Source organism: Mobula hypostoma, chromosome 15 (assembly GCF_963921235.1).
Source record: "Mobula hypostoma chromosome 15, sMobHyp1.1, whole genome shotgun sequence".
Classification (NCBI taxonomy): Eukaryota; Metazoa; Chordata; class Chondrichthyes; order Myliobatiformes; family Myliobatidae; genus Mobula; species Mobula hypostoma.
The window spans coordinates 41431158-41444280 of record NC_086111.1 but is presented as its reverse complement, the minus strand read 5'-3'; the positions used below and the strand labels follow the sequence as shown (position 1 = coordinate 41444280).

At 40.1% G+C, this 13123-nt stretch overlaps 1 protein-coding gene across 2 annotated transcripts in view; it reads left to right on the top strand.

Moving 5' to 3' along the window:
• LOC134357087 (chemokine-like protein TAFA-1) overlaps positions 1–12261 on the top strand; it is a 633714-nt gene extending 621453 nt beyond the window's left edge. For both annotated transcript variants that reach the window (XM_063068395.1, XM_063068394.1), the window contains one exon: positions 11125–12261. In XM_063068395.1, the coding sequence (XP_062924465.1) occupies positions 11125–11142 (18 nt within the window). In that variant the 3' untranslated portion in view covers positions 11143–12261. The remainder of the gene's footprint in view (positions 1–11124) is intronic.
• Positions 12262–13123: the final 862 nt, after the last annotated feature.

The window sequence follows — 13123 nt, the reverse complement described above, 5'->3', positions numbered from 1 at the left end:
TCTGGGCCCAGCAATAGGCCCTTCCCTCTCTGTAGAAGAGCAATCCCACCAGCAATCTTTATATTTATCTTTATTCTCGAAATGGCAATTAATATATATTCTCTTGTGTACTGTAGCCCCAATGGAAAGGCTGCAAGTATAAACAGCTGTACATTGGTTTAAAAAAATCCTGACAATATTGTGCAAGTAAGGAAAGAATGCAAAACTACTCAACTGCAGGATTTGGCTGCCAATAATTTTAGATGTGTTCTTCCCTTTTCCACAGATGAAGAAAACATGTTCACCTATTTGTGGGCCTAGCTGACATCTTACAATATTTTGATACAAAGATGCCCACTTCTGATTTCTGGTCACTCAAATTGTGCACTAATTCCAAGGAAATAGTCCAAAAGAAGTGTTGCTTGGAGATTGATATCACGAGGATTATTCTTATTCAAGAGTGCCAAGTGGAATTTTTTTGTTAGTAAATGTTCTAAAGAGGTTTCCGCTCTGGAAAACAAGATCAGTTTTAAATATGCAACACTGATAAAAACAGCCTTACACGTCTAAATTTCCATGCAACTGAATGCTGTATTCAACAGCACAAAATGTAAAATTCTAGAATAAGCAGTTTATTCTTAGCATAACCAAATGGTAGGAACTTCTAAAGGATAAATTCTTTTACTCATTGGAGTTTAGAAACATGAGAGGAGATGCTGTGGAGGTTTAACTGAGTGGATACTTAGAGGATGTATCCCCTCACAGGAGAATTTAAAACTAAGGACCAGATTCAGAATAAGTGATCATCTGTTGAAGACTAAGATCAGGGAAACTTCTTCTCTTAGAGGGTTTTGGAGTTATTTACCCAGAAAGCCAGAATTATCGATGTCAAAGTTGTAGGAAGTAGGCAAGAAAGTAGACCTAAGGTCAAGATCTAATCAGGCAACATCTCAATGGATGGCAGAGCATGCTCACGGACTGTACAACCCATTCCTGCCTTTACTACGTTCTTATGCTAAGCGCTTCTGGAGTTGGAGCTAGAATGGCCAGCCATTGACTCTTCCTCTCTGTGGGATCTACAATAACATGGATTAGCTGACTTCAAGTAACACCATTTGGACTATATACACAAGGAAATCCAGAGTAACACATACAAAATGCTGGAGGAACTCAGCAGATGGTCAACATCTATGGTGAAGAATAAAGAGTTGACTTTTCTGACTGAGACCCTCATCAGGACTGGAAAGGGCAGGAGAAGAAAGCAGAAGAAGGTGATGGAGGAGAAGGAGTATAAGATGGAAGGGACCATTGGGACTAGCTAGGTGGCAGTGATGGGATGCCAGTCTGTGTTACTATGAAGGAAGATGATGGATTCTCTCTCCACAGAATCACTGCCATGTCTTCAGGGCAGCACAGCATGAATTTTAGTAATCTATGAGATGATAATTTCCCATCTTGGAAGGTCATTTGAACACTGACATTAAAACCCATGTCATCATCTACCTGAGCTTACCTGGCAGAATGGTGAGCTAGCATTACTGAATTCTGAACTTCCATCATAACACCCAGACTTCTGCTCATGCTGCAAAAGGCTGCAATGTCAGATGCTGCAATATGGTTGGGTCCAGTACACTACTGGAATACGTCATTACTCCCATATCAGAAAGAGTGGCCTCAAAATTCCTCAGAGAGATTAATGCTGCTTTCCCCCGTGTTCCATAGGGTTTCCCAACCTTTTTTATGCAATGGGCCAACACCTTTAAGCAAGGGGGTTCATGGACCCTAGGCTGGGAACCCTTCCAGCAGGATCTTGTTTCAGGTTTCATAGTCAAAGGCCCAACACATACATTGTCAGGACCCCTTCATTTCCATTTGCTGATATCACATTAAAGATAACTTTAACTTTCACAGTGTGTCAGTGTCTGTGCTGGTGTCTCAGTGTTAACAGGTGATATGACCTTCTCTGTCTCCTATGCCCAGATTGTAGTTCTGAGCTATCAGAAATTAGACCATAAGGCATAGGAGTATGATTAGGCTATCCAGCCCATCGAGTCTGCTCTGCCATTCCATCATGGTTCTTCTGTGTAAGGTGTAAGGGTGGACTTGTACAGGAGTAGAACTGAGAGGAAAATAACAGGTGTCTGATTGCATTATCTACAGTTTTTAGATAAGGGACTGTGAATGAAGCAAAAGTGAAATACAAGAGGAAACAAATAGGTTGTATATAGCAATTTTCTCTTTACCTGCAGTGTGATTCTTGAAGTTAAAGTGAAGTGTTCTTGTAATGATTAAAGGATATGATGCAACCTAAGGGATAAATTTTCCAAGATACTGCAGGATTATCTGAGTGTTCTGTCCTCGCCAACAACCTCCGGCTCATTGCAACAATGGATACCATAACATATGGCAGATAAGGGTTCCTTCACAGGGAGGGAAGGTGGTAACTTTGTGTATCTTTACCTGTCCACTGGTACCCTGACTTCAAAGGGGAAAGTGTAAAAGCCAGTGAGGGCCAAACATGTGTCTGGAAGAGGGGAATGTGGTTAAATAGCTGCCAGTGGGTGCACCAGTACTCAGTGTGGGTGGTCACAGCAAGTGAAAGTTGGGCACAGACTCCTATGGCTAGAGTTTGTTGAGGATAGTATGGGTGATGGAGGTGTGAAGTAATGAACAGTGAGACAAGCTAATGATGCATTAAATGGCATATTGGCATTTGAAGATGTCTTCACTGACTGTGAGCTCTTTAACTATCATGTAATCAATTGAATCCTGATCCTAAAGACTTAAATCCTACCGTTGGTCTTCACAGTTGTCAGCTGTTCTGCCTTTTAAAGTGTGTCTATTCCCACTGAAACTCATCTCCTCCTCATTCTGCACCAATGCCTCTCATGCAGAGCCTTTCTCTCTTCAACAGGCCCATCGTGATTCTCACCTGCAGTTGCAAGCCCATTGTGTCGTGTCGGTGCACCGCTACATATTGATTAAATTTTAAAAACGCACGCGGGGGAGGTGGGGAAGAGAGGAAGAGAGAGAGAGATAAAGAGATAGAATGAGAGTGAGAGAAAGAGAGAGAGAGAGAAAAGTGCTTGGGTAAATAATAGATTAATGCGTGTGGGTAAATTATAGATCAATGTGCGTGCGTGGACAACAGATCAGTACTGGTGCTAAAGGGAGTCATTGCTCTAAACGAAATAGATCCAAACATTACACTTCCTCCCCCTTTAGGTTGATGCAACATAAAACTATATAAGTACAAAACATTCAATTTCCATTTCATAAACCATGTTCCAAATAAACATGCTTTCACAATAACAGTCCATGACTAACTTCACTAAGCTAAAGACTCAGTCCTTTGGGTGGCACTCTGTTTCTTTCCGGATAGCACTCTGGACACATGGAGTGACACCAGGTTTGGTAGGAGTCTTGTCTAAGATAACGTTCTCGGTTACCAGTGTCACATTGCTGTCAGTGACATTTTCATCACTGAGGAGTAAGTCTGGTGGCTGTAAAGAGTCCATCTTGTTAGATGCAAATGACTCAGGTGTGTTCTTCGATTGAGCATCCAGTATCTGGTGCACATGACATCTCCATGCCTGATCTCCAACATCCACTGTGTACATCAGTGGTCCAGTTCTCGTAGCTATCCTACTGGTTGTCCTCTTGTCTTCTCAGTAATCAAGCACTAGGACTTCTAGTCCAATCTCGAAGCTCCTTGCTAATTCACTTGACAACTGGTTGAAATGTTTATTCTGCACTTCCCTCGATAGGTCTGCTTTTAGGAGGTCTCTGCGAGATTTCAGATTCCTGCTCGTGAACAGCCTTGCAGGTGTTTGATTTGTCATCACATGAACAGAGTTCCGATACTCAAAAGAAGAAATTAACCACAATGTACTGTAGAGAAATGTCTTCCTTGTCAATAGCTTTAGTGGACTTCTTGAATGTTTGGATAACCCTTTCAGACAACCCATTCTTTGCTGGTTGGTGAGGAGCTGACTCGAAATATCTGATGCCATTTCTCTTCATGAGCATTCTGAATTCTTCTGATATGTATTGCTGTCTGTTGTCACTCACAATTTGCTCTGGTAAGCTATTTCTGGCAAAGATAGACCTCAGAGTGGAGACAGCCTTTGCTGAGGTGGTTGATTTTATTGATATAACCTCCAGCCACTCTGAATTAGCATCCATAGCAATCAGAAGCATGGAGTCCAGCAAAGTAAATATGTTATTCTTTGCCATGGTGACGACGGCCACTACCATGGGTGTAACAGTGACTATAGGGGTGCGTTTTGAACTTTTTGGCATCCCGAACAGCATTTGACCAAGTCTTCAAACTGTTTATCTATTTCCAGCCACCACACATGGCTCCCTGCGAGACTCTTCATCTTGACTATATCCAGGTGTCCTTCACGCAGATTCAGTAACACTCTGGTGCACAGTTTAGAGGGAACCAGAACACGAGATCCACACCTCAGTGTTCTTTCACATATCGACAGTTGGCCTTGACTCACTGAGAACTCTGGAAACATAGAGTTACCATGAGCTGCCCATCCTTGCATGGTGATGTCATAGACTTTCAACAATGTCGGGTCTTTCCTTGTTTCTCTTTGTATTTCCAAATTTGTTACCGGCAACTGGTCCACCAACCCTGTGTCACAGCATTGCTGTGTCACTTCTGCTGGGTCACAGTATTAAGAATTTTCTTCTTCAGTTGCCCACAGTGGAAGATGGGACAAGCCATCAGCATTGCTGTGTTTTTTGGTGCCCTTGAACTCTATGTGGTAAGAGTGGGCTCCTTGGAATAGTGCCATCACTGGAACCAGGTAGCAGACATCACTGGAATTTCTTTTCTGGGATTGAAAATTGACACAAGGGGCTGGTGATCAGTCACTAGTGTAACCTTTTGTCTCTAGAGATAGTAGAGACTTCTTTACTCCTTATACTGAACTAAGAGCCTCTCGGTCAATGTATGCATAGTTGTGCTTTGTGTCAGCAGTGATCTTGAAGCAAACACAATTGGACGTTCAGATGCATCTTTCATCGTGTGTGACAAAATGGCTCCAATGCCATAAGGGGACACATCACACATCAGTCTGATGGGCAGCGATGGATCATAATGAGTGAGCATTTCATCAGATATTATTAGTCACTTTGATTTCTTGAATACTCTTTCACATCTTTCTGATGATTCCCATTTTGCTCCTGTCTGCAACAGTGCATTCAATAAGTGCTGTACTGTAGCAATGTTTGGGAGAAACTGGTGGTAGGAGTTTACAAGGCTCAAGTATGACCTGAGTTGTGACACGCTTTCCAGTTTGGGTGCCTATAGTACTGCTTCAATCTTCTCTTGTGTCTTATGTAAGCCATGCTTGTCAATGACTTATCCATTCTTGAAAAACTCACATTTCTCTCTCTGTGCGTAGACCATACTCACTCAGCCAGGTAAGCACTTTACCAATATTCTGAAGGTGTCTTCATCATTGCCTGTCACGATGAGGTCATCAAGGTAACATTGTGTTCCTAGGGTATCTTGGAGCATTTGGTCCATTGCTCTTTGCCAAATTGCAGGAGCTGATGCGGTGCCAAAGATGGAACGATTATACTGGATGGAGCGGTCCCATGTGAGTGTTGATTGTGAGGAACTTTCTGCCTGTCAACAGTTCTGGGTCCCATATCTCAAAAAGGATGTGTTGTCATTGGAGAATGTTCACGAGGATGATTCCAGGAATGAAGGGGTTAACATATAAGGAGCGTTTGGCACCTTTGGGCCTGTATGCACTGGGATTTAGAAGAATGCGTGGGGATCTCATTGAAACCTACCGAATATTGAAAGGACTAGATAGGGTGGATGGGGAGAGGTTGTTTCCTGTTGTGGGGGTATCCAGAAATAGAGGGCACAGCCTCAAAATTGAAGGGTGACCCTTTAGAACAGAGGTAAAAAGGAATTGTTTTTTAGCTAGAGAGTAGTAAATCTGTGGAATGCTCTGCCACAGACTGCAGTGGAGGCCAAGTCCATGGGTATATTTAATGCAGAAGTTGATAGTTGCCTGATCAGTCAGGGCATCAAAGGATAAGGCAAGAAGGCAGGTGTATGGGGTTAAGTGAGATCCGGGATCAGCCATGAAGGAATGTTGGAGCAGACTCGATGGGCTAAATGGCCTAATTCTGCTCTTATGTCTTATGATCTTATATGCTCTGCTAGTGGGAATAAAGGGAGCCTTTTCTGGTTGGCTGCCAGTGACTACTGGTGTTCCTCAGCAGTCAGTATTGGGACCACTGATTTTCACATTGTTTGACAATGATTTGCATAATGAGATTGATGGCTGTGTGGCAAAGTTTGCAGATGATGTAACGATAGGTGAGGAAGCAATATGATTGCAGCAAGACTTAGACAAATTGGAAGAATGGGCAAAAATGTGGCAGATGGAATACAGTGTTGGGAAATGTATGATAATACATTTTGGTAAAAGGAACAATAGTGCAGACTATTATCTAAATGGGGAGAAGGTTCAAGCATCACAGGAGCAGAGGGACTTAGGAGTCCTTGTGCAAGACTCCCAGAAGGTTAATTTACAAGTTGAGTCTGTGGTAAAGAAGGTAAATGCAATATTGACATTTATTTCAAGGGGAATAGAATATAAGAGCAAGGAGCTTTATAAGACACTAGTCAGGCTGCACTTGGAATATTATCAACAGTTTTGGGCCCCATATCTCAGAAAGGATTCCAGAGGAGATTCACAAGGATGATTCTGGAAATGAATCGGTTAACATATGAGGAGCATTTGGCAGCTTTGGGCCTGTGCTCACTAGAATATGAGGGGATCTCATTGAAACCTACCAAATGTTGAAAGGGCTAGAAAGGATGGATTAGGGGGCAACCTTTTAGAACAGAGGTAAGGAGGAATTTTTTTAACCAGACAGTAGTGAATATGTACAATATCTGCCACAGACTGCAGCGGAGGCCAAGCCTGCAGGTATATTTAAGGCGGAAGTTGATAGTTTCCTGATCGGTCAGGGTATCAAAGGTTATGGCAAGAAAGCAGGTATGGTGGGTTGAAAGGGATCCAGGATCAGTCATGATGGAATGACGGAGCAGACTCGATGGACTGAATGGCCTAATTCTGCTCCAAAATGGAGATGGTTTAGACTCCTCAATCTCCATTTACAGATAGATTCGTGACAGGTCAATCTTTGAAAACTTCTCCCCGCCTGCCAAAGATGCAAAAATGTCTTCTATTCATGGCTGGGGATACTGCACAGTACACGGCACTGGGTTGATGCTCGCTTTGAAACCCCACATATGCAAACGGCTCCAGCCATCCCTTTCTTGATCACTGGGACAATAGGCCTGGCCAAATCACTCCACCCAACCTTGGAGAGAATTCCAGATGCCTCCAAGCACTGCAGTTCAGATTCCACTCTAAGCCGTAGAGTATAAGGCACAGGATTTATGGAATATTGGTGTTGTTGTCTCATTCAATTTAATTCCAGCCTTCACGCCTTTTCATTTACCAGTTTGCTTCTCAGACACCTTCTCATTAGCATTAAGTAGCTACTCTGAGAGCTTTGATTGAGTGTCAAGTCTAGTTAGATTTTTCTCAACCATTCATATCCAAAAAGTGCTGGCTCTCCACTTTTCAAAACATAAAGCTCTAACTGCTGTGTTTGGCCTCTGTACATCACATTCACCTTCAGTTTGATTTTGAGAGACACTTTTTCATCCGTGTAGGTCTTTAGTATCACTGAGGTCTTCCCTAATGGTAGCTTAGAAAACAATCTGTTGTAATCATCCTCTGGTATTATTGACAAAATTGATGCTATATCCAGCTCTACTTTCAGTTTTATAGTAGACATCTTATGTGATCCATATGATTTTGTGATCTGCTTCAGTAATGCTATACAGCTCAAGGCACGACAGCTCACCTTTGTCAGACTCTGTGTTGTCTGATTCTGTTTCATGTTTGGTCACATTATGCATTTGCTTAGTTTTGTGTTTGAAACTTATCACTCAATTGTGCTTTTTGTTTGCCTTGCACACTGTCTATGTAACCTTGTCCGTGACACTTTCTGCAAACTTTTACTTTAAACCAGCAGTCATTTGCATCATGGGGGGATTTGCCACATCGATAACATTTTTGGCTTTTTGCAACATTTTGTGTGTTTCGCATACTAACCTCCTTTTCTGTAGTTCGTTTGCAGCCTTTAATGATATTGCAATGGTCAATGCCCATTCTAAGGTTAGGTCTCTTTCTGCCAGTAGACTCTTTTGAGTGCTTTGACTATGCATGCCACATACAAGCCTGTCCCTTAATGCATCAGAAAAGTCCATCTCTAAATTCACAGTACTGGGAAAGTTTGCGCAGTTCTGCAATGTATTCAGAAATGCTTTTATCCTTTGAAACTGGTACCACTTGTAAAATCTAAACTTATCAGCTATTACCAACAGTTTAGGGCTCAAGTGATTTTGTAAGATTGTAACAATTTCATTGAACGTCTTGCTTGCCGGCTTTTCAGAGGTTACTAAGTGATGTAAGAGACTGTATGTTCTTGCACTCATTAAGCTAAGAATTGTGTGGGGGCTCAACTGCATCACTCGCCTTACAATACAGTTCAACACTCTTGGTATACGATTCCCAGCCTTCATTAGCGCCATCAAGTTCGTCAACTTCCCCGACTGAAGCCATTGCCACGTTACTTTCACTTTAACTTTACTAGTTGTGTCTTTCACTGTGTACTTTGCAGTGCACTCACATGTCACTTTGTTAGCATCAGTTTTCCACACTTAGTCGGCAATTTCATGTGTCTGTGCACAAATGCTTATCAATTAAATAAAAGCACATGCATGGGAGATGGCTTTAAATGATGTATTCACATTTTAGTGAGAGAGAAAGAGAGAAAACAATGTGCATGTGTAGACAACACATCGATGCACGTGTGCAGACAACAGATTATACATAGTACTAAGGGAGTCTTTGCTCTAAAAGGAATAGATCCATAGAGCGCACATCACATTTCCTATTTCGAAATGCAGAGTAGCTCGAAGTGAGGCTAGCCACTCGCAAATTCGACTGTCCCTGCTGAAGCACTCAGGCGATCAACGATGCAGTTAATGATGGGCTGGATGCTAAAATCAGTAGACTAAGCAGGCTGCACAAATGTGTTGTAGGTCAAATTAGCACTTGTTAATTGCATATCAAAATTCCAGTCCTTTTTTTTGAGGGGCTATCCAGTTTGAGCCTCAAAGTAGTAAGTGGAAACGAAAAAATTGTAATTATGAGCAGCACAAAGGGTAAAATAATGGTCTATTAAAGCAGGGCACAGGAAATATTGGTAAATCTCATTTCATTTTTGCTTTTGGGAATCCCATTAATCCTTTATTAGTTATCTCCACCACCAAAAGAGTCCAGCCCTAATCAATGTCACAAACTGCATTAAGAGTGCAGTATAAAAATAATAGGTGTGATTGCATGTAAGTAAACTGTTAACTGTTTGATGAAAATATGGCCAAACTATTTGCACCATGAACCAGAGCATTTTCCTTCTTTTGATTCCAACCTTCTCTTATGCTAAGAATTTAAGAAACTTAAAGTGAATGGTGGGCATCAGGGCACTACATAATTCTTCCCAGAATGAAGCACAAGTGAATCTTTGACTAGTTATAAGTCATTCTGACTCATTATAAGTGTGACTGTTATTGAAAATTGAAGCCTTTAGATGTAATGCAACTAAGCTGGTGTTATGGAAATAGTTTAGAGGTACATCTGCTCTTGATTATTGAACTCCAAGTCAGCTAAGTCAAAAGATAACTGTGTAATTTTTAAAAATTTGACCCTAATATCTTTCTTCATTAATTTTAAAGCACTGAATGAGATGCAATTTTGAAGGAGATAGCCAGCATTAAGTTCATTATTTACAACCATTTTTAGTGTACTGAGTCATTATCAGAACTACCAAACAGACTTTGGAGGTATCACAGCAAGGTGAAAAGAATAACGAAATACAATAAATATATTCAGTTCATAGATCTCTGGTGTACATTTATTGCTGTTCTTTGACTGTACTGTATAGTTAGTAACCATCATTTACATATTGAACATCAAGGGACTGAGATTCAATAGTTTGAAACTTACTACAAGCAAGAAGGCTGTGAAATTCTTCAGAGGATTTTATGTTCCATTATTGTAACTATCAGATAAATGATAGAAATATTATTTACCTTGCACCCTATCCCCACCAAAAAAATTTCTTTTCTGCTCCCTGAGCATTATGGAGGACAACTGAAGCACGCTGAATAATGTGCTGGTTTTTAAAACATTCCAATAGTGGGAGAGTCGAGGCCCAGAAGGCACAGCCTCAGAATAGAAGGATGTCCCTTTAGAACAGAGATGAGGAAGAATTTCAATAACCAGAGGGTGGAATTAATTGCCACAGAAGGATGAGGAGGCCAGGTCATTGGGTATATTTAAAACAGAGTTTGAAAAATTCTAGTAAGGATCTCAAGACTTATGGGGAGAAGGTAGGAGAATGGGGTTGAGTGGGAAAATAAATCAGCCATGATGGAATGGTGGAGCAGACTTGATGGGCTGAAGACCCTAATTCTGCTCCCATGTTTTGTGGGCTTATGTGCATGAAGCTCTTTTATCTGTGATTTTATTGTCAATTGTGGGTCAACTTTTCTTAAAATAGAAGAATTTTATGTGAAGATTTTTATATCATTATTACCAATGTCAGCTCATGCAATTGCTAGCCTGAGATCTTGTGATTGTTTATGAAGTCTCTAGCAACAGTAGCGGCTGTTTAACAATACAATAATTTAATTTTAATTTTCTCAGAACATTATAAATAAAATGGCTCATTAGCTGCTGTGGATAATTTTCAACTTCTCACCACAGGGTAACCATCTTGAATACTTGCTGTATAAATGTCCATTTTTTCCTTTCTTTTGATTTAAGTACAAGGGAAAATCTAGTAGTTTTATAAAGACTGTCTGACTCACTGTTCTCCATTTCAGCAGCCCTGTTTGTATGGTGTTAATACAAGTCATTAATTTAAACCAGCAAATAAATTAACCTATTATTAAAATAAAGCAGATAATTGTTTACCCTCACTGGAAAGCTTATGAATTTTCTTTTCTATTGATTTATTTAGATCCATCCAAGAACCTAAAATCTGGACTCCACACTATGCTGAAAGATCCTCGATGGAAGACAGCCATTATGAAGGACAGTAAGTTGAATCACTGAAGTCACATCAGAACTTACTATGTAAAAGTGAAGTACTACCAGAAGCATTCCTGGGCCACCTGACCTGAACTCGGTACTTGCACAATGACTGCTCTTCATTCTTACTGATGATGGTGCATAGACAATGTAAAACTCTATCTTTATTCAGTGAGTTACAACAACATCAAATACGCAACGATCTTGGGTGTTGACCTTTTACACTGGAATTCTTCAACATGATGCAACTTTTACATCCTTCGTTGACGCTTTCCCTTTGATCTGGCACTGTCCGCCCAAAGAAGCATGGAGTTAAGACAGCTCCTATCGTCAGCGGGTATACATTGCCGACTGAATATATTAAATTCTATTTCAGAAGAGATATTACAGATAAACAGCCTGAAATAGGAAAGAGCCTGATTTATTTCCAGAGAACATGCGGTCCAATTCTGCAATCAATTACAGCCATTTCTATAACTCCCATATGGTTCCATCAAGCATTAATAGCACGCTGGCTTTGCTCAATATACTCTGTCTGACCAGAGGACAATGATATGAAAAACTGCACAAAATTCACACATAACCTTCACATGGAATGTTAAAAAGAACTTGTTCCAGCCTTTCCAGATGTAAAGCAGCAAGGTTATAACCATAAGATACTGATGTGCAGTGACAGTACCAGTTACTTTGCGTGGTCATTGTAATACATGGGTTTCTCTCTTTGTATTCAAGAGAGCTGTACATACGTGATTACTTTGTATTATTAGTATGGTCTACAGTAAATTAAACTGTTTACTCTTATGGTGGTTGCTCATTTTTATTAGCAGATCAAAAAAGTAATTACCTTAAACTTGAAGCTTGCAGGAAGCTTGACTGTGCAATAAGTGATGCACTGTTCACTGAATCACATCAGAGAGAGTCAACCTACATCAAAGTAACTTAAAGCTGATTGAAATGATTGAACTGGGAACATCTGATGGTGCTTCATTCACCCAATGCATTTACCGGAGCTATTTTGCTTACTAGAAAGATGATGTCCTGTGTGACATTTGTATTGTAAAACATCAAAAAGCACATTTGTTGAAACAATACTCCTTGCAGTAGTCTGAACTTTCTATGACATTCATCGCAGAGTCAAGTTCTTTTCATTTATTTCAAGAAACTATATAAATATTAAATGTTTTTTTTCCAAAATTGAACACGTGTATTCTAATAAATACCAACAGACCTATATCATGGTACAGATATTTGGTGCTTTTGTTTTTAATATCAAGTTCTTGATATGCGTATTTGATGTAAAAATTGCCACCTAGAGGGCGAGCTACGATATATTTTTTGACCTTGACTTCATCCCTAAGCTTGATACACAATAGCTGGCATTTTGTTACAAGAGTGTAATAGCTCTATGATTACATAATTAGATCTATAGGCTTGCATAAATTGCTTACATTGCTTTCTGACTTCTTTCCAAACTACTTTCTCAGTAACTGATATTCTAGTGACCAAAATACATACTTAATAAACAAATGACTAAATGACTAATGACTTAATGACTAAAGAATACAAACATCACCAATAGCATGATAATATTAACTCACTGATTTATGTCCAGTACATCTTCCAAATCCATTAATTTGATTTTAACCTGTAGGCACCCGCTGCTCCTGAGAAGCCTGGATTTGAACAACAGATCACTATAGCTAGAACTGGGAGAATGTAATATGCAATGTGCCTCATTTTTCTACTGCATTGATAGCTTTTTTCTGTTATGTTTATGTAATGCTTTTCTCTTCAGTTTTTCTCAATAGTTAATCAACCTTTTCAAATAATTGTTAAAGATGTGGCTTCATGCTTGAGAAAGACACAATTCTGATTTGTTACTAGTTACTGGGGAGAAGAAAAGAGAAAGTGATGGATAAGCCAATGAA